This window comes from Lutra lutra, chromosome 3 (genome assembly GCF_902655055.1).
Source record: "Lutra lutra chromosome 3, mLutLut1.2, whole genome shotgun sequence".
Taxonomy (NCBI): Eukaryota; Metazoa; Chordata; class Mammalia; order Carnivora; family Mustelidae; genus Lutra; species Lutra lutra.
In genome coordinates this window covers 50,557,968-50,577,044 of record NC_062280.1, presented here as the reverse complement: position 1 = coordinate 50,577,044, position 19,077 = coordinate 50,557,968, and the positions used below count along the sequence as shown (strand labels likewise).

At 40.3% G+C, this 19,077-nt stretch overlaps 1 protein-coding gene across 1 annotated transcript in view; it reads left to right on the top strand.

Annotated features, from left to right (window-relative positions):
* The window catches only part of NEB (nebulin), a 179,435-nt gene that overhangs the window by 5,167 nt on the left and 155,191 nt on the right, over nucleotides 1-19,077 (top strand). The window contains exons 8-20 of the mRNA XM_047721711.1: nucleotides 453-551; nucleotides 2,076-2,180; nucleotides 2,728-2,835; nucleotides 2,921-3,034; nucleotides 6,192-6,389; nucleotides 9,062-9,169; nucleotides 11,049-11,147; nucleotides 11,912-12,016; nucleotides 12,103-12,210; nucleotides 13,672-13,983; nucleotides 14,088-14,294; nucleotides 17,252-17,356; nucleotides 18,029-18,136. Coding sequence (XP_047577667.1) covers nucleotides 453-551; nucleotides 2,076-2,180; nucleotides 2,728-2,835; nucleotides 2,921-3,034; nucleotides 6,192-6,389; nucleotides 9,062-9,169; nucleotides 11,049-11,147; nucleotides 11,912-12,016; nucleotides 12,103-12,210; nucleotides 13,672-13,983; nucleotides 14,088-14,294; nucleotides 17,252-17,356; nucleotides 18,029-18,136 — 1,776 coding nt within the window. The remainder of the gene's footprint in view (nucleotides 1-452; nucleotides 552-2,075; nucleotides 2,181-2,727; nucleotides 2,836-2,920; nucleotides 3,035-6,191; nucleotides 6,390-9,061; nucleotides 9,170-11,048; nucleotides 11,148-11,911; nucleotides 12,017-12,102; nucleotides 12,211-13,671; nucleotides 13,984-14,087; nucleotides 14,295-17,251; nucleotides 17,357-18,028; nucleotides 18,137-19,077) is intronic.

Sequence of the window (19,077 nt, the reverse complement as noted above, 5' to 3'; positions counted from 1 at the left end):
CAGTCCCATGGAGGGCCGTTGCAGGGCTTCAGCAGGAGGAAGATGAATCCGGTTGCTGAATTGCAGCAGGGAGACCAGTTTGGAGGCAGCGTCAGGAGACAGAGATTGAGAGAGAGAAATTGAGAACGTGTCAACCAAGTGTTCAGGAAATAAACTCTCTTTTTTAATTAGATTTTATTTATTTATTTGAAAGAGACAGAGAACCAGCACGGGGAGGAGCGGAGGGAGAGGGAGAAGCAGACTCTCCTGCTGAGCAGGGAGCCCCGACATGGGTCTCAATCCCAGGACCCTGGGATCATGATCTGAGCCGGAGGCAGATGCTTAACCAACTGAGCCACCCCGGCACCCCAATAAACTCTATTTTTAACTGGAGACTTTTTATAAGTTAGTGTGTATTTGAACAAGAATATAAAGATACATTATGAAATTTCATGAAAGAATGTCTTTTCTAGCATACATACAAAGTTCATCCAGATAAGACCAAGTTCACAGCCGTCACTGATAGTCCTGTGCTGCTGCAAGCCCAGCTCAACACGAAACAGCTCAGCGATGTAAGTACCTTGATTTGTGCAAGTGTGGATGACCTAGAATGCCGTGTTTATTTAAAATACAGGCATTTTCATGCTCAATCTTCATGGGCTCATCTCTCTACCCACCAATGTCATTTTTCAAGATTTGTTCATTACAGTGCAAAGGAAGCTGCTAGATCGGAATGCAGCCTCAGGGAAAATGGTGCTAGACAATAATAAAAATAAATAATATTTCTTCAGTAAGTCACCAATTCTTAGTGGAGAATTTGCCCATTAGGGTCTGTCACATACCCAAAATAATGCATACTAAAACTTTATGGCACCGTAAAGACAATGAGTATCTTTGCGTAGGTAACAAGGGAAGTATTTCCCATTCTTTAGTTGGCCAATGAAGACTTTACAAAAAGCCAAAGAGTGCAGAAACAAGGAAGACATCAGGCAGTGAGAAGAAAACTAATACAGGGTGATGATAGAGAATTCAAACAGACAAGTGAGAGGCAGTGAGTGGGCGGACCTTTCAAGTTGAGTGGTCAAGGAAGTTCTAACGCAGAACAACCCAGCCATGCAAAGATCGGGGATGAGCAGCATTGCTTCTAGAACAATCACATTCATGCGGGTCACCCAGTGATTCACCCAGAGAATACAGGTTCTCAGCTCCTCAGTGATGCTGACACTGCTGTTGGTCGACCACACTTTGAGTAGCAGGGTGCTAATGTAGCGAAGAGTAGCACAGCCTTCTCAGGAAGGAAAACACGTTCTATTCTACTCTAAAACGTGCTTTACTATCACAGTGAGCTCATTTGCAATTAGTAAAGAAGGAAATGGCATCAGTATAACCCAGGAGTCCCTATCAGTTCATTATGCAACTTTCCTAACTTATTAACAATTTATGCCTCAAGAAAGAACAGCCAAACCCTAACATCACTGATGCACCTGAACTTGGCAAGCAGCAGAGGATTGGGGTGCTGTATGCAGTGTCTGGTCACCACACACTCTTCCTGTTGGTCGTGATAGGCCATGGCTCTGGTTTGGAGGTGCTTAGTATACAACACTCAATCCTGTGTATTTGCCTTTTGCTCCAGAATTCAACAGCCTCATTTTCTCTTTATACTCCCTTCCTTCCACCTACGGCACCTTTTAAAAAATTTAAAGTGCTGTGTTTTACATTTTTATTTAGCAGAATGTATGTATCTTTTAAACTGTGTTAGCATTTTAATTATTTAGCATTATAACCTTTTTTGTTATTTCTCCGATCATAAAATTTAATAGATTTTGAGTGTTCCTGTCCTGAAAGGACAGCCTAAAAGTTTAGATCCAACTGCGAGTTTCCCCACACATACACCATGATAGCATTTACAAAATGACACCTCAAGTTGGATTACACTCTGATCTCGAAGGTGGGAGTGAGGGTCAAAGCCCTATACTGGACTTTGGACAGATGGCCTCTTTGAGACATGTTTCTAAAAAGGATAGAAATAACTTAGCCGCTTATATACCGATGAGAAAATTCTGACAACAAACTGGCTATCTTCTGTTGTTTTCCAGCTGAATTACAAAGCAAAACATGAAAGTGAGAAGTTTAAGTGCAATGTACCAGCAGATGCTCCACAGTTTATCCAACACAAAGTCAATGCCTATAACTTAAGTGATGTAAGTATCAAAGCCACAGAAATCTATCATTATGTGCCCATGTAAAGAGGAAATGTTATGGGTGTTTAAAAAGACCCCATTAGGAGTTATGCAACTAACCAGCTATGATGATTGTGTCCAGAGTATCAGTGGAGCTTTTAAGGCCTAAATGCTGGGAAGGCTCTTACTTAGCCATCCTATTTCATTTTCCACAGTCTCTTTTACCATCAGAAATCCTCAGCTAATCTCTAGAGTTTTGCAAGATCTCTTCTATAGATGTCATATTTCACCTTCTTCAAGTGGCTCTCTTTTTACACTGCCCTTTATACATCAGTGTGGCAGAATCTTTTGAAAGCTCACAGGATATTAAAAAGGCGTTTAGTATTATATGGTGGTAGGTGGGAAGCTGGATGACAGATTGATGAATAATTATACTACCATTTGGTAAACTTACTATTTGTAGATGAAGAAGTCTACATATACAAATTTTCAGTCTGTTTCTTATTTTACTGGATGAAGCTGTGTCGGCTGTTGTTCTTACAATTCTTTTGATGAAATTTCTGTCCAGAATATCTACAAGCATGACTGGGAGAAGAGCAAAGCGAAGAAATTCGACATTAAAGTGGACGCCATTCCCCTGCTGGCTGCCAAGGCCAACAGCAAGATCGCCAGCGATGTGAGTGTGGCCTGGGCGCCTGGGCAGGGGGCCCGCAGTGACGGTTCTGGGTGGGTGGGAACCAGCACATGTGATGTCTTTACAGGTGATGTACAAGAAAGACTATGAGAAAAATAAAGGGAAAATGATTGGAGCCCTGAGCATTAATGATGACCCCAAGATGCTGCACTCTTTGAAGACGGCCAAAAACCAGAGTGAGGTGAGCATCTTTGTAAATCTGTCTCGTTTTCAAGATGTATCCCTGTTTACATGCCCAGGGGCGTTAGCAAGTAAAAGGATTCCATATCCATGGGCTCTGTCCTGTTCACAGCAAACTGCTGGGGATAAACTTCAGAAGCAGAATGATTTCCCAAATTCTTGTACCTTTCAGTGTTTGAGGAGAGAAATTACTGATTTATAATTATGTCCATTTCACTTTTAAAAATCTATGTTTATTATTTAATAGAATATTGATTTTAATTCTCAAAACTTTTTGAAAACATCACGAGATAATTTCATATTTTCTTCTGATTGAAAAATAACCTTTAAAATGATGGTTTTAAAACTCTTTATATTGGTAGAGAGTCAAGAGTCACAGACAAAAATCTTATTAACTGTCATTGTTCTTTATTGACTTTAGCAGTTAGTACCAGCATAGGTTCAAGGAAAACACTGCACTGATTATAGGGATTATAGGCCCCTTTGAGAATCTGATAAAAGACTTGGATCACTCATCTAGAAAAATGAACTTTTTCTTCATACCTTTTGTCTGAATTGTAGAGAATTTATAGATTCCTAAGGCTTATCTATGGGCCAACTGTCATCTTTCAGTTAAAATTCTTAACTGCAGGGGAGAAAACACCAACTGCAAATTGCAGCATATACTGTGTTTAAAGAATGTTTAGAGAATTCCTTAAGAATGGAAAGACTGTTCAGCATAGCTTGCAAATATTTTTTTCGTAATTAAATAGAAGAATGTTTGTATTTTCAACCATGTGTTCATATAATTATCTATATATACTTCTTTAATTCATTTTGCATGTGCTATGTGATTATATAGCAGTTTAAAACATCCTGTATTCAGTAACTTTCTCTGATAGCTTCACACTGAATTATGTTAATATATAGTGCTCACATACATCGTATTTTTTACTAGTTCCTTATCACTTCTCAGTTCCAAAGGTTATAGCTGTCTATTGACAGCACATGTATCTTTGTCTTTTGTTCTTTATCTCATCACAGTACCATTAGAACACTAAGCACATAGTAGTGTTTGGTAAATACTTGTTAATTGATTGATATTGGCAACCAAAAAAGCTAGTCAATGATGAATCATTTTCACATACTATCCAGGCTAAATGCTTAGCTGCAGATATGGAACATGCAAAGCTTTTAAAGAGAATCTTTTAAGGCCATTTGGACCTTTGACTACATTTTATATACGTAGATGCATGTGTGAACTGATAAGGACAGGAACAAAAGAGTAAAAACAATTTGGTCAAAGACATTTCCACACATCAATGTCGTTGCAACATTGCCTTTTCAGTTTATTTATTTATTTATTTATTTAAGATTTATTTTAGAGAAGGCAGAAAGAGAAAGCATGAATGGGAGGGGCAGAGGGAGAGGGAAAAAGAATCTCAAGCAGACTCCACACTGACCGTGGAGCCCAATGTGGGGCTTGATCCCACAACCCTGAGATCATGACCTGCGCCAAAACCAAGAGTTGGACACTCAACCGACTATACCACCCAGGCGCTCCTATAAGTTTGTTTCTTTGTTTGTTTGTTTGTTTCTTTCTTTCTTTCTCTCTTTTTGTTAAATGTTATTTACTTATTTGAAAGAGAGAGCAAGAGTGTGAGCAAGAGAGCACCAGTAGGAAGAGCTGCAGAGGAAGAGGGAGAAGTAGGCCCCCTGCTGAGCAGGGAGCCTGATGCAGGGCTCCGTCCCAGGACCTTGGGATCATAACCTGAGCTGAAGGCAGACTCTTAACCAACTGAATCACCCAGGATCCCCCCAGGTTATTTCTAATAAGGACAAACTGTATTTTTTTCAGTGTTCTAGCACTGTCAGAAAGTTTCCATATTTTATTTTCATAAACCAGAGTCTAGATTTTACAATTAAGTGATAAGTTTATTCAGTGAACGTGACTGCCCACAAAAGTATTTAGAAGGAAAATCAATTCCCTAAGCTAAACAATCAGGTTGTTTTCAAAAGGAATTGCTACAGAAGATTTATAAGGCACATGGATACTTGCTACCTTGGGTCAGTCTTTAATGCTTCTGTGATTATGTGGGGATATAACAAGTTTAGAATTTTCCTACAGGCACTGGGTCAGAATTTTTCTTTCCTGTTAAGTAATTGATGAGTGGACATGATGAAGCTGGGGCTTTGACCTAATTAGCACCCTGTCTTAACATTCCAGAAAGCCAGCCAATGAAAGTACTTTCTGAGGCTCAGTCAAGACATTTGGTTTATGAGAACACTAATAAGTGCCAAGGTTACTTTCATGGCTCAGTTTCACAAACTTTTCTCCTTTGAGGTCTTATTACTGCTGCAATCTGAAGCTTCTTTTAAATCGTTACCAAAATTAAACTTGGTATGAAAAAAACCTTTGGGATTCTCAGTGGGGCTTACCTACTGTCAAAAGTAGAATAGCCAGGTTGGGGAAAAAAAAAATCAGTAACCATTTAAAGATGACATTAGTGGGGCGCCTGGGTGGCTCAGTGGGTTAAGCCGCTGCCTTCGGCTCAGGTCATGATCTCCGGGTCCTGGGATCGAGCCCCGCATCGGGCTCTCTGCTCAGCGGGGAGCCTGCTTCCTCCTCTCTCTCTGCCTGCCTCTCTGCCTGCTTGTGATCTCTCTCTGTCAAATAAATAAATAAAATCTTAAAAAAAAAAAAAAGACGTTAGGAAAGCCAAGTAGTCAAAAGGACAGCTTTATTCACAAAGTAGTCATTTTATAAAATCCGAAGTACAGAATGACCGTCATATAATTTTTACCATTAAATTTTTTTTATTGGAAAACAGATCAAGGATTAGATGACTTCAGTAAAAATAACACTTGTTAATGGTCTTTGCAAAACCCTGTGTTAAAATAAAATACCTGTCAGGCACAGAAGCTGTGGCCCATTCCTGATGTCTGACAGTTGCTCTTTTATCTAAAAAGAGATTTGTTCAGATATGTCCACGTTTGACTTTTTTGGAGGGAAAGGGTTCAATAATGTGTAACATATGCACAGATTTTAGGGAAAAATAACTACTCAGCTATTGGAATGTGCTTCTGTAACTTGTGTTTGTTGTTTGTGAGAGACTTCTATGCCTGTCTGGAAATCCATTGAGGGTTTGTGGTAATAAATGGAAATTTCCTATTCACAGCGTGAATATCGCAAAGACTATGAGAAGTCAAAGACTATCTACACGGCCCCTCTTGATATGCTCCAAGTCACTCAAGCTAAGAAATCTCAGGAGATTGCTAGCGATGTGGACTATAAGCACATCTTGCACAATTACAGCTACCCTCCTGATAGCATCAACGTGGATCTCGCCAAGAAGGCTTATGCACTGCAGAGTGATGTGAGTAATTGGATTTTCTCTATTCCCTGTTTCTAAGGTGGAAACGGAAATAATCTTTAAGTGGAGTGAGATTTTTTTTACATTCCTCAGTATTGTCATTGTCTTCTGTATGGAGCAAGTATGTAACGGGAAATGACCCTTGTGGCTGGAGGAGCGTGTGCCCTTTAGAGTTAGAGAGACCTAGGTCTAGCATGACCTCATCACTCTGTCCCTTTGGGAAAGCTATCAACCTTGCTGAGTCTCAAGTCGTCCTTATGAAATTGGAATAAAGTAAAAGAATTGTTTTGAGAATTTAAATGCATGCAAATACTTAGCTTAGTGTCAGGCCCCAGTGAATTCTCAGTAAACATTCACTGTTATTATCTTCGTTATTATCACAATGATCTCATTCATTGTTCTCAATAACTTTTTACCTGGATAGCTATCTTGTCTGAAAATAAAGTATCTTCTATCATTTACAGCATCAATTTTCATAATCACTGAGGTTTTTTTCTGCAGATGAAAACTTGTTTAGGCAAATTAATTTGAGCTACACAATTGAACATTTCATCCTAACAATTCTGTTCTATTTTTTTAACGTAGTGAGCACATAACATACGCATAACATGAAACTTGCCGTCTTTATCCTTTGTAAGTGTACAGTTCAGCAGCAGTTAATAATATTCACGTGGGCATGCACCCAGTTCCCAAAGCCTTTTCATCTTAGAAAACTGAAGCTATAGCAGATCAACAACTCGGTGTTTTTCCCCTCCTTCCAGCTTCTGGCAGACACCCTTCTATTTCCTGTTGCTATGAACTGGGCTACTCTACAGACCGCATATATGTAGAGTCATTCAGTCTTTGTTTATTACTGGCTTATTTCACTTAATGGAATGTCCTCAAACTTCATGCATATTGTAGCATGTGTCAGAATTTCCTTCCTTCTTGAGGCCGAATAATACTCCGTTGTATGTGCATACCACATTTTGCTTATTCCTTCATCTGTCAGCGGATATTTGAGTTGCTCCTATCTCTTGGCTATTTTGAATAATGCTTCTATGGACGTAGGTGACCAATATCCTTTGAGATCCTACTCTCAATTGTTTTGAGTATATACTCGGAAGTGGAGTTGCTAGATCACATGGTAATTCTATTTTTAATTTTTTGAGGAACCATCCTCCTCTTTCTACAGCAACTCTACCATTTTAAATTCCCATCACTAACAATCCTATTTTATGCATTATTATTTCTTTAATTTTGCTATGTTTCTTTCTCCCAAGTAAATTGTAAAGTTCTCAAAGGCAGGAACCCAATAATTTCTTGATTTTTCATTCCAATAAAAGACCCACGCTAAAGAACAATGATTTGAATTTTATATCTAGAATTTAAGTTTTAGGTACCATCCATAGCCAGACAATAAGAGTAGCCTGTTACTTTATTTATTTATTTATTTTTTAGAGATGAGAGTTGGGGTATGTGGGTGGGCGGGCCAGAGGGAGAGGGAGAGAGAGGATCCCAGCACAAAGCCTGATTCAGGGCTCAATCCCACAACCATGAGATTGTGACCTGAGCTGAAACCACAAGTTAGACACTTAACCAACTGAGTCACCCAGGCACCCCGAGAGTAACCTATTACTTTAATGGCATCAAGTATGTCTCAAAAATAGGAAAAATTCCAAATGATAATGGCTTTCCATAGAAAATTATATGAGTGCAACCATTTTATTTATTTATTTATTAAAGATTCTATTTATTTATTTGACAGACAGAGATCACAAATAGGCAGAGAGGCAGGCAGAGAGGGGGGGGAAGCAAGCTCCCTGCTGAGCAGAGAGCCAGATGCGGGGCTCGATCCCAGGACCCTGAGACCACAACCCGAGCCTAAGGCAGAGGCTTAACCCACTGAGCCACCCAGGTGCCCCTGAGTGCAACCATTTTAAAGTGGATCGTTAGCCAGTGTAGAAACACTCCTAAGCTAACCGTTACACATGAAGGGCAATGTGTGCAAACACATAGTGCAAAATTTACTCTCAAGTCTTATCAGAAAATGAGCAAAATTATCTGTCTTCAATGTGGCCACTGGTCCTAATTTGACCAAAGAAACATAATACTTGGAGTTCCATGGAGCAGACATCTCACATTTGATTATCTAAATATAATTATTTTATTTATTCTTTGAAGTATAGCTTTAAATATAGCACTTGTCCAGCTTGGAATTAGAGTTCCACATGCTTCCCTTCAGTTAGAAATAAGGATGAAATGGAATATAGACCAGCTAGAAGAACAGTAATAACCTAAGGGCTATTAAATTCTCCCACCAAGGAAATACTTAAAATAACCTTCATATGGGGCACCTCCTGCATGGCTCAGTCAGTTCCACGTCCCACTCTTGGTTTTGGCTCAGGTCACGATCTCAGGGTCTGAGAGAGAGCCCCACGCTGGGCTCCACACTCAGCCCGGAGTCTGCTTGGGATTCTTTTTCTCCCTCCCTCTCTGTCCCTTACCCCCACTCTCAGCTTGTACTCTGTCTCTCTCAAATAACTAAGTAATATCTTTAAAAAAGAAATAACCTTAATGTATGAAGTAAGGAAGCTGGTCAGGAATCTTAACATCATTTGGGGTAAATTGTTAATGATTTTGTGAATAAGGATGATGCTGAGCAGAGAACTGTAACCTTTATCTTGGTGTTTTAGGTCGAGTACAAAGCTGACTACAACAGCTGGATGAAAGGTTGTGGCTGGGTACCTTTTGGGTCCTTAGAGATGGAAAAGGTGAAGAGAGCTTCAGACATCCTGAATGAGGTAAAGCCATCCCGTGTGCCACAGAGAGAGTTGGAATGTGATGTGTTAAAGCCCCAAACCATAGAAGTGCCTCCTTTTACTGCTTCATTCTCTAGCAGTTGTGGCTGAGAAAAAAGCACTTACCACAGGCATGAATTATCCAGGTAGATAAGCTTTACATCAGCAAAATCATTGATGTTAACCATTCATGAAAAAAATATTTTAAACAACTTTTTCAGGGTTTAATTTGCATACCACAAATTTCACGTATTTTGGGGCGCCTGGGTGGCTCAGTGGGTTAAGCCGCTGCCTTCGGCTCAGGTCATGGTCCCAGGTCCTGGGTTCGAGCCCCACATCGGGCTTTCTGCTCAGCAGGGAGCCTGCTTCCTCCTCTCTCTCTGCCTGCCTCTCTGCCTACTTGTGATTTCTCTCTGTCAAATAAATAAATAAAATCTTTAAAAAAAAAAAACAAATTTCATGTATTTTAAGTGTACACCTTGGCAAGTTTTAATACATTGCTATAGTTGTACAGTCATCACCATGATTGAATTATAAAATGCTGCTAGTATATCAGAGTTTTTTTGGAAAATTCCTGCTCCCATCTCCAATGCCAGGCATCCAGAGATCTGCTTTCTGTCTCTATAGTTGTACTTTTCTAGAACTTTCTTTTGCATCAGACTTCCATCACTTAGCACCATGTTTCTGAGGCTCACCTATATATCTGCCTGTGTCTGCAATTCATTCCTCATTATTGCTGAGTTAGTGCTCCTTTGTAGCTGTATTGCATTTTGGTTGTCCAGTTGGTGAACATGCAGATTCTTTACACTTTCTGGTTTTATGAATAATGCATATAACGAATATTACAGAAATTTTCCTTAAAGCATTTTACCCTGTGTCCTATTCTGGATGACCTTGAAGTAGTCTATAAGTTATTATTGAGTCTGAGGAAAAGGAGTGATGACCTTGCACTCTTTACGTAGCCAGGTTCTGTCCCTTCTTCAACAGTGGAACATTCCCACTGCTGTCAGGTGAAACCGTCATCAAGGAGGTCAATCTGTATAAAGAAGGGACAGAGGTGCTGAGTGAGGGTTGTCTTCACACTCAAGTTTCTCTTATTCTGTGCTTTTCCTTGCTTTCGGTGAGCAACATTTTATCCCAGAGGTTTTTCATGAAAGTTCTTTTGGGTTGGTGGTTTTCAGAAGTCTGAAGCTGAGTGATGCTTCTTCATACACAGAGCGGAGTATATAACATGCACAAAGGAAGAAGACTGGGAGAGTAGATGGAGAAGGATCTAGAAATGTAGCTAGAAGTTACCAGCTTCCTGTTGGAACACCTTCCATTGTCCTCTCTCCTGTAGCTCCTCATCGCTTTAGTGATGACCTGTGTACTGACCACACAGAGGCTATAGAACAAGAGTCCTCCCTTTCTTATGGGAACCCCTAGCTGTTGCCCTAATTCCTCGGTCCTTCCTCCCTCAACCAGAGAGCCTCTTTATTTTAGTTCGAGCAACAGCCACCTGAGAGCCTGTTAGTGTCAGGCAAAAGACACTCCAAATATCCTCCCATGCCTTTCTGGTAATCCTTTAGTAAACTTTGTGTTGTTTCTGGGTTCTGTTTAGCAGAGAGTACCCTCTTTTGTTTCACAAGCAAGGAATTGTCTGGTTTCTGCAAGTTGTATTGGTCTGTTCTGCCCCAGACCATCCAAAATTAAGCCAATTTTTTTAAACACCGGCTTTTGTATTGTATTCATCGTTTCCCCCAAGCCAACCAAGAACCGAGTATTTTTATATTTTAAAATCCAGAAAATTCCTTATCCCTCCAAAGTAAATTTCAAGGATTTTTATGTATTAGCCTTCATGAAAGTAATATTCTTGTTTCTCTTGTTTTATTTCACCAAACAGAAAAAATACCGCCAACATCCGGACACTCTCAAATTTACCTCAATTGAAGATGCCCCGATCATAGTGCAGTCGAAAATCAACCAGGCCCAGAGAAGTGACGTAAGTATTCACCCTATCTGTATTTTAATACATTTAACTCATACCGATAAGTCTGTATTCTAAACATCCTGATTACCTGCAGTTCTTACGCAGTCTGAAGAGACCCAGTTACATGAGCAACTGTGTACCTCTCCCAGAGGCTCGTTAGTAAACACACCTCATTCCAGTCTGTTGAGTATTACGTATGCTGTGCTGACTGTCCTTTCAGCCATTTAATGTCGCTTCCCAAGGAGGAGTTCAGGGGCTTCTCCTGATGACAAGAAACACTACAAGCCCATTTCTAGGAAAGACCAGGAAAATGAATACAGACAACACACCTTACAGAGGAGTTACACTGTAAGAGCTAAGACATGAATCACGTAGAGTAAAAACCACCGTAGGTCTTATCTGTCACCCACAGATGGTTCGCGTATCCCACCCGATCAGCCTTCTCTGTGCTCAGGAAAGTGTCTGTAGGTTAACATCTTTATCAGGTCATCTCCCTGGGCTAACTTCTGTGAGGTGCTCTTACTGGAGGTCAGAGCTTCCTAGCGCATGCCGAGGGACCTTGGCCAAAGCTGAACTGGCACGAGGTTAAGATCCTGAGCATTGCCTAGGAGACCCTGAAGGCCTACAGATTTTTGCAGGTGAATGTGGAAATGACCCAGAGAACGTCTTTCATGAAAAGCACCGCTGTGCCATGTGATCTGTTCCGAGATTATTTTTCTGTATCCTTAAATCCTTTCCCCTACTTGTTGGTTCATGCATTTCTTTTCATCTTTCAGGTTGCCTACAAAGCCAAAGGAGAAGAAATTCTTCACAAATACAGCCTGCCAGCGGACCTGCCCCAGTTCATCCAGGCTAAAGTTAATGCCTACAATATCAGTGAGGTGTGCCCATGAGCTCGGCTACTGATTGTGTGTGAAGCCTTTTCCAAATGGGCCTCAGTTATATTCGGATGACTTTTTTCTTTCAGAATATGTACAAAACAGACTTGAAAGATTTGAGCAAGAAGGGATATGACCTGAGGTCAGACGCAATTCCCATCAGAGCTGCCAAAGCTGCCAGGCAGGCGGCAAGTGATGTAAGTCCTTCCGATGGTTGCTGGTGTGTAACTAGAATATGTGGGCAGGGGTAGACCTGTTGTCCAGAAGTCATCACATCTACTGTCCCCAGCTGGAAATGAGTCCTGCTGAAAACTATTTAGAAAGGAAAATTCCCTAACCAGTTCTGAATTTTCCTGGGGGGTAAGGATTTGTGGAACCTTTACTCACCTCATTCTATTGAGGCGCCCAAAATTAAAGGTCTCCTCCGTATTTCTGCACAAATTCACATTATTCCTTTTGTAGAAATAAACAAGTCACTCACTATTTAAGTCTTAATAGACTTCTGCTAGTAAGATTTCAACTCCAAACTTGCTTAATTTATATGAATTCCCTCTTTCCCCTTATTATTATTTTTTTTTTTACTTCATTGCTTCCAGAGATGGATGAATTGGCCCTAAGGTTCATAGCAGTTGTTAGGTTCCATGAAAGTTAGAAATTTTGTTTGTCTTTGTTTCTTTTCCTTATCTTACTTTAACCCAGCCGCAAACTAGTTACTTTCCTCTCTGAGATTCAAATCAAATTGACTCAAGCCCCCACCTGTTGACCTCAAGGAAGTGGGATACCCTCCCCGCTACTTGTTGCAGATATTCTAAGGTTTATTGTCTTTCCATCACCTCCGGCTCCTGGTTTGCCCACCGTGATTTTGCTCTAGCTCACCTGAACTCTCATGCCCTGGACCCCCTTGTTTTTCTGGTCTGCATGATCCAGAGATGGAACACAGCCCTGTCTTTTGGTTCCCCTAAGTCCCAAACACAACTTCATTGATTGTTTGAAGTGAAGTTGACATTGCACTGATGTAAATAAATTACAGCTAAATTATAAAAGCCCTACCATCCAAAATTCCTTACCCATTCCCTTTCTCTGTGGGTGCTGTCCTCCAGCTCCTCCCCGCCCCTACACACACACAAACCTTCCTTCACATCTCTGCTTCTCAGTTTCCCATGCTTCTTCCCAGATCTCCCCAAGCAAGGTCAGTTCTTTTCACTTTCTTACTCAGAACCAATTCGTGTTTACATACAACTGGCTCTGGGTCTCCCTTTGAGTATCCAAAGACTCATTAACCTTCTTCTCCCGCTCACATAGGCAGTTATTTGGGGTCTCCTGTAGCAGCACAATATAACTGGTAAAGATTGCACAATGTTTATCTTTTCATTTGTCTCTACAAGGAACTGAACTCTACCTTGTCACAGACTCCATTTTTGGCCGTGCTCCCACCCCAACCTCTCTCAGGTGGCCAAAGCAGTGACAGCCAATCAGATGGGCTCTCTGTAACATTTTAATTTTACCACGCTGCATTTCAGACTGTATACAAATGAATATCTAATTGTTTGATTATTGAAGTAATTTCTGGGAAGCTCAATGCTTTAGGTCACAGCCTCATTGTTTAGTAAAATCTTCATAACTACATTTTAAGATCTGCCCACTTTCCTTTCCCATAGGTTCAGTACAAAAAAGATTATGAAAAAGCCAAAGGGAAAATGGTTGGCTTCCAGAGTCTCCAAGATGATCCTAAACTGGTTCACTCTATGAATGTGGCTAAGCTACAATCAGACCGAGAGTATAAAAAAGACTACGAGAAGACAAAAACAAAATACAACACACCCCATGATATGTTCGACGTTGTGGCAGCCAAGAAAGCACAGGATGTTGCCAGCAATGTGAACTATAAGCATCAGCTCCATCACTACACCTATCTGCCTGATGCCATGGACCTGGAGTTGTCGAAAAATATGATGCACATACAGAGTGATGTAAGTGATACGTACTCCCCAAGACAATCCCTACTCCAGGGTCAGAACCTACGTGAGAACTCACTGCTGGAGGCACTTACTCCTCTTTTGTCCCTTTGCTGTAGAACGCCTATAAGGAAGACTACAACACCTGGATGAAAGGCATAGGCTGGATACCTATTGGCAGTCTGGAGGTAGAAAAAGTTAAGAAAGCGGGTGATGCCCTGAATGAAAAGAAGTACAGGCAACACCCAGACACCCTCAAATTTACCAGCATCGTTGACTCCCCAGTGATGGTCCAGGCGAAACAGAACACAAAGCAAGTTAGTGATGTAAGTACAAGAGAGGGGGGTAAAAAACGGAGGGAGGTTTTAACGAAATAAATAGCAGCTCAAAATTTTTGTTCTTCTGAGCCACTAATTTTCCTTTTACTTTATTTAATTGAAAATAATAATTATTTTTATTTATATATATTTATATTTACTTATTATTTTAATAATACAATAAATACAATTATTTTTAGTTTGGGGGCCCCTGAGTGGCTCAGTTGGTTAAGTGTCTGACTCTTGATCTCATCTCAAGTCTTAATCTCAGAGTTGAGAATTTCAAGCCCTATATTGGATTCCATGCTGGGTGTGGAGCTTACTTCAAAACAAAACAAAGCAAAACGATACACAGACCACAACAATTATTTTCAGTTTGCTCACTACCGTTTTCTTTTTCTTTTATCTTGCTATTTATTTTCATTTTTAAGATGTCTTCCTTTTTAGCTACCTTTGAAATACTCTGTTGTTGGATAAACTTGTGATGTTTATCCACTTTCATACTACACATGTGCGTGCACATGCAAAATTTAGACTTAAGTTCCAGACACTTTTATTTTTTTTTAAGATTTTATTTATTTATTTGACAGAGATCATAAGTAGGCAGAGAGGCAGGCGGGGCGGGCGTGGCGGGGAAGCAGGCTCCCTGCTGAGCAGAGAACCTGCTGCCGGCTCGATCCCAGCACTCTGAGATCATGACCTGAGCCAAAGGCAGAGACTTTAACCCACTGAGCCACCCAGGCACCCCAAATTCCAGACACTTTTAAGTAGCAAATTCATCACACTCAATTCTATATTAAGTTGCTTATATTTGCTTTTCATATATAAAATACTAATACTGGGAAATAATTCCCATGAATATGTGGTTTTACTTCTCAAAACTCATCATACACCAATATTATAGAAGCTTTTAAAAATTTAAGTCTTGGGGCGCCTGGGTGGCTCAGTGGGTTAAGCCTCTGCCTTCGGCTCAGGTCATGATCTCAGGGTCCTGGGATCGAGTCCCGCATCGGGCTCTCTGCTCGGCAGGGAGCCTGCTTCCCTCTCTCTCTCTCTCTCTCTCTGCCTGCCTCTCTGTCTACTTGTGATCTCTCTCTGTCAAATAAATAAATAAAATCTTAAAAAAAAAAAAATTAAGTCTTGGAGATTAGTATGTTTTTTGCCTGCCTGTCCATGAATGGTGTATATGACCTGGCTAAAGTCAGATCAAAGGAAAGTTTAGTGTATAGAAGAATTAAAGGGACATCGAAAGCATTCATTTATTAATTCATTGAATGAACGTTTTTGAACACCCTCCCTGTGCCCGGCATTGTATCATATTCTGAAGGTATAAAGATGATGCAGACGGGGATTAGTGACTTGTAGGATACAACAAGGTTATGAGTATGAGACAAAGGCATGGATAGAACCAAAACATTGCCATACCAAGAGGTGAATGCTACAGGAGAGGTATGTGCAAGTATAAGCCAAGAAGGTAGCCACACACCAGGGCTTCCCAGGCAAATAGGCAAGGGTACATTCTTGGCGTGAAAAAAACATAATGACTGACAAGAGGTAATGAATGGAAAGACAATGAAAGGCTTGGGATTGTTACCTGATCATTGAGGGTCTTGTGTGCCCACTTGTACTTTGGACCTTGTGGGCTAGGTAATGGGAGGTATTGAAGATTTGGTCCATGGAGTTGCATTATCGGGTCTGTGTTCTAAAAGACAGCTCTGACAAGGAGTACTGAGACTGCATTGGTGAGGGGAGAGATTGGAGCTAAGAAGATAGATTAAAAGCTGCTACAGAAATCCAGCAGAAGCCTCATTTGGAGTTCAACTGAGTCAGTAACAATGGCAAAGGAGATGTGTAGAAGGTAGACTGGATGAGATTCTGTGAATGCTTAGCTATGGTTTCTAAAGGCAGTAAGGAAGTAAAGATAGCTCTTGGGTGCCTAGAAGAAATTTTTTTAGTATTGGAGGATTCAAATAGGTATCAGCCTCCTTAGACTTTGTGATACATACATAGCAGTTTATGTGTGATATCCCACATAAACGTGCCTGAGGGCTTCCATGATCAATGATAGTCGAGACATTGGAAAGCTACTTGTGATTCCAGTTGTATTGTTGACTTTAGAAATTAAGCAATTTCCTTCTTTTCTATTACCAAGAGGAGGATACAATACAAGTTCTATATCATGCACCTAGATGTCTTTCTGACATCTGTAAAAGGATAAAATAGGGTAAATATGAAATGGTAAACCTTTTAAGTACACTAGGTTTACAAAGAAGGGTCTTCATATTATGAGGAGATTATTATATGGTTTAACTGTTAGAATTATAACTGGAAAGTTTTTAGCAGAAGTGAAAGACTCATTCTAAATGCCATTTTCTCGGAATCAAAAACCAAAAAACAAGACTTTAAGAACTGTTGACTCTACTAGCAAAGACCGGATTCTGCTGACTTTGGTGAATTCTGTTTATTCAAGTTAGGGTTGCACATTTGAACTTATTTTCCATTCATCTCTAGCAGTCAAAGTTCTCTGTTTTCTATTTTTCTCTCTGTTTTAATATAGAATTTTAGGTCTTTCTAAAGATAACACAATGCTTGAGTTCTTTAAAAACGGGAAAATACCTCTGGTGGTTTTTAAAAAAATATTTTATTTATTTGACAGAGAGAGAGTGAGCAAGAGCACTTGAGCACAAGAAGGGGGAGGGGCAGAGGGAGAGGGAGAAGTAGGCTGCCCCGCTGAACAGGGAGCCCAATGCATGGCTCAATCTTAGGACCCTGGGATCATGACCTGAGCCAAAGGCAGACATTTAACTGACTGAGCCACCCTGACACACCTGCTTTGACGATTCTTAACAATAGAAATAGTGGGGGAATAGTGTGCTAGGGAATAGCTCCTTTAAATGTGCAGTTAAAACTTTTTCCCTTTTCTTGCTATCTGTAATGCATTTTAATTTTGTGATTCTGTGTTGCAGATCTTATACAAAGCTAAAGGGGAAGATGTGAAGCATAAATACACTATGAGTCCTGATCTTCCTCAGTTTCTCCAGGCCAAATGCAATGCTTACAATATAAGTGATGTGAGTAGGGTTTTTGACAGGGTGTGAAGTCCAGACATGATGGCACAACAGTAGAATTTCAGAACAGGATGGGGCCTTGATAATTACTTAGGTCAGTTTCCCACACACCTCGTGTGAAGCCTATCCCATGATGAGGGCCCTCTTCCTGATAAGTCAGCCTTTTCAAGGGTGGGACAACTCAAAAGGATATAACATTTTCCCTTATTAGGAGCCCAACATCTATTCCTCTGACACTTTGATTTAGTTTTCCTAGTTTTGCAAGTGGAGGAAGATGATCCTGCAGCAAGATAAGAATTAACGAAATCCTTTCATTACAACAAACCTGACATTTCTGAAGCTTGCTACCAGGTCTTCCCTTGACCTTCCTTTCGGAAGAGTAGACAACTTCATTTTCTCTAGTTGGTCCCTACACACCATGGTTTCCAGAACCTTTATTCCACTCCTCTAGATCCACTCCAGTTTCGCTTTGGGTGAATAATTGGTGCAGTGTCCTATAATTTCATGCTGCACAAAGTGTGATATTTGCTAATGTGACTTACTGAAGCAGAATGGACTGTAGGAGATTCCTTTAGCTTGTATCTAGAAAAGAACAAAACAATCCCCGCAATTTAAGAATCAATTTAGCTGATTAACGCACAGTATGCTGACATCCTTTTCCTTTCTACATCGCAGGTCTGTTATAAACGGGACTGGCATGATTTAATAGCCAAGGGCAACAATGTGCTGGGGGATGCGATTCCCATCGCTGCGGCCAAAGCATCCAGAAACATCGCCAGTGACGTGAGTACAAATTTTAGGTGAAGTGTTGGGTGATTGCCTGCTTTAAAAGTAATCAAATGTGTGCTGGCCTAAATGATACCACGTTGAAAACAATATGTTGAATTAATGACATTGAAATTCTCCACAAAATGTTGTTTTGAAAACCTGTCACTTTTTCAGCATTCCGTGATTCTTTGCAGTTGACCCCACTTGGTGGAGCTGTCATAAATCTGACAGCCGCTGTCTCCCCTGATTCATAGGCCAAATTACCTTTACTGACACGTTTCCCTGACAGCCCACATTTATTTTCAGTGAGAACACCCTAACTGACACTAACACTTTAAGTTCAAATGACTGCCTACATTATAATGGTATTAAGAAGATTGAAAAGAAAAAAAAAATGGAAAAGGTGTTAGATAAAATGTAAAGATTTTATAAACCAAATGGGAAAAGGCCCATTTTTCTTGAACATAATTTTGTGTATGTAAATCGATGTCCATATCATTTGTATTAGGAAAAGTAATGCACTTATACTTTTTCCCGTCATTGAAGATCCAAAATTTCAAAAAGCACGCATGCCCGGTAGGCTTTGCTGCCGCGCACTATTCTGGGGGCTACAATCATGGTTGGAGAAAAGAAAGAAACCACCCGTGTGTACAGACCACATGGGAGCTAAGGGTGTAAGAATTCTACAGCTTTCCTTATTAGGATGCCACAGAAAATGTGTTCCTCAAAGATTTGCGCACCACTGTGAAGTAAATTTCTAGCTTAAGGACTAAGTGCAAGTCTAAAGTGTGACATTATCTTTTTTTTTTTTTCTTTTTTGCCTCAGACCTTGAGCAGAGCTTTTTCTAACATGCCCAGAAATGTCTTGATAGTCCTTCTGCCTGCGAAATTCTTGTTTACAAATCAGTGCATAAACTACAGGAGCAGAGTGTCTGCAGAGTTTAAGTGGATTTGAG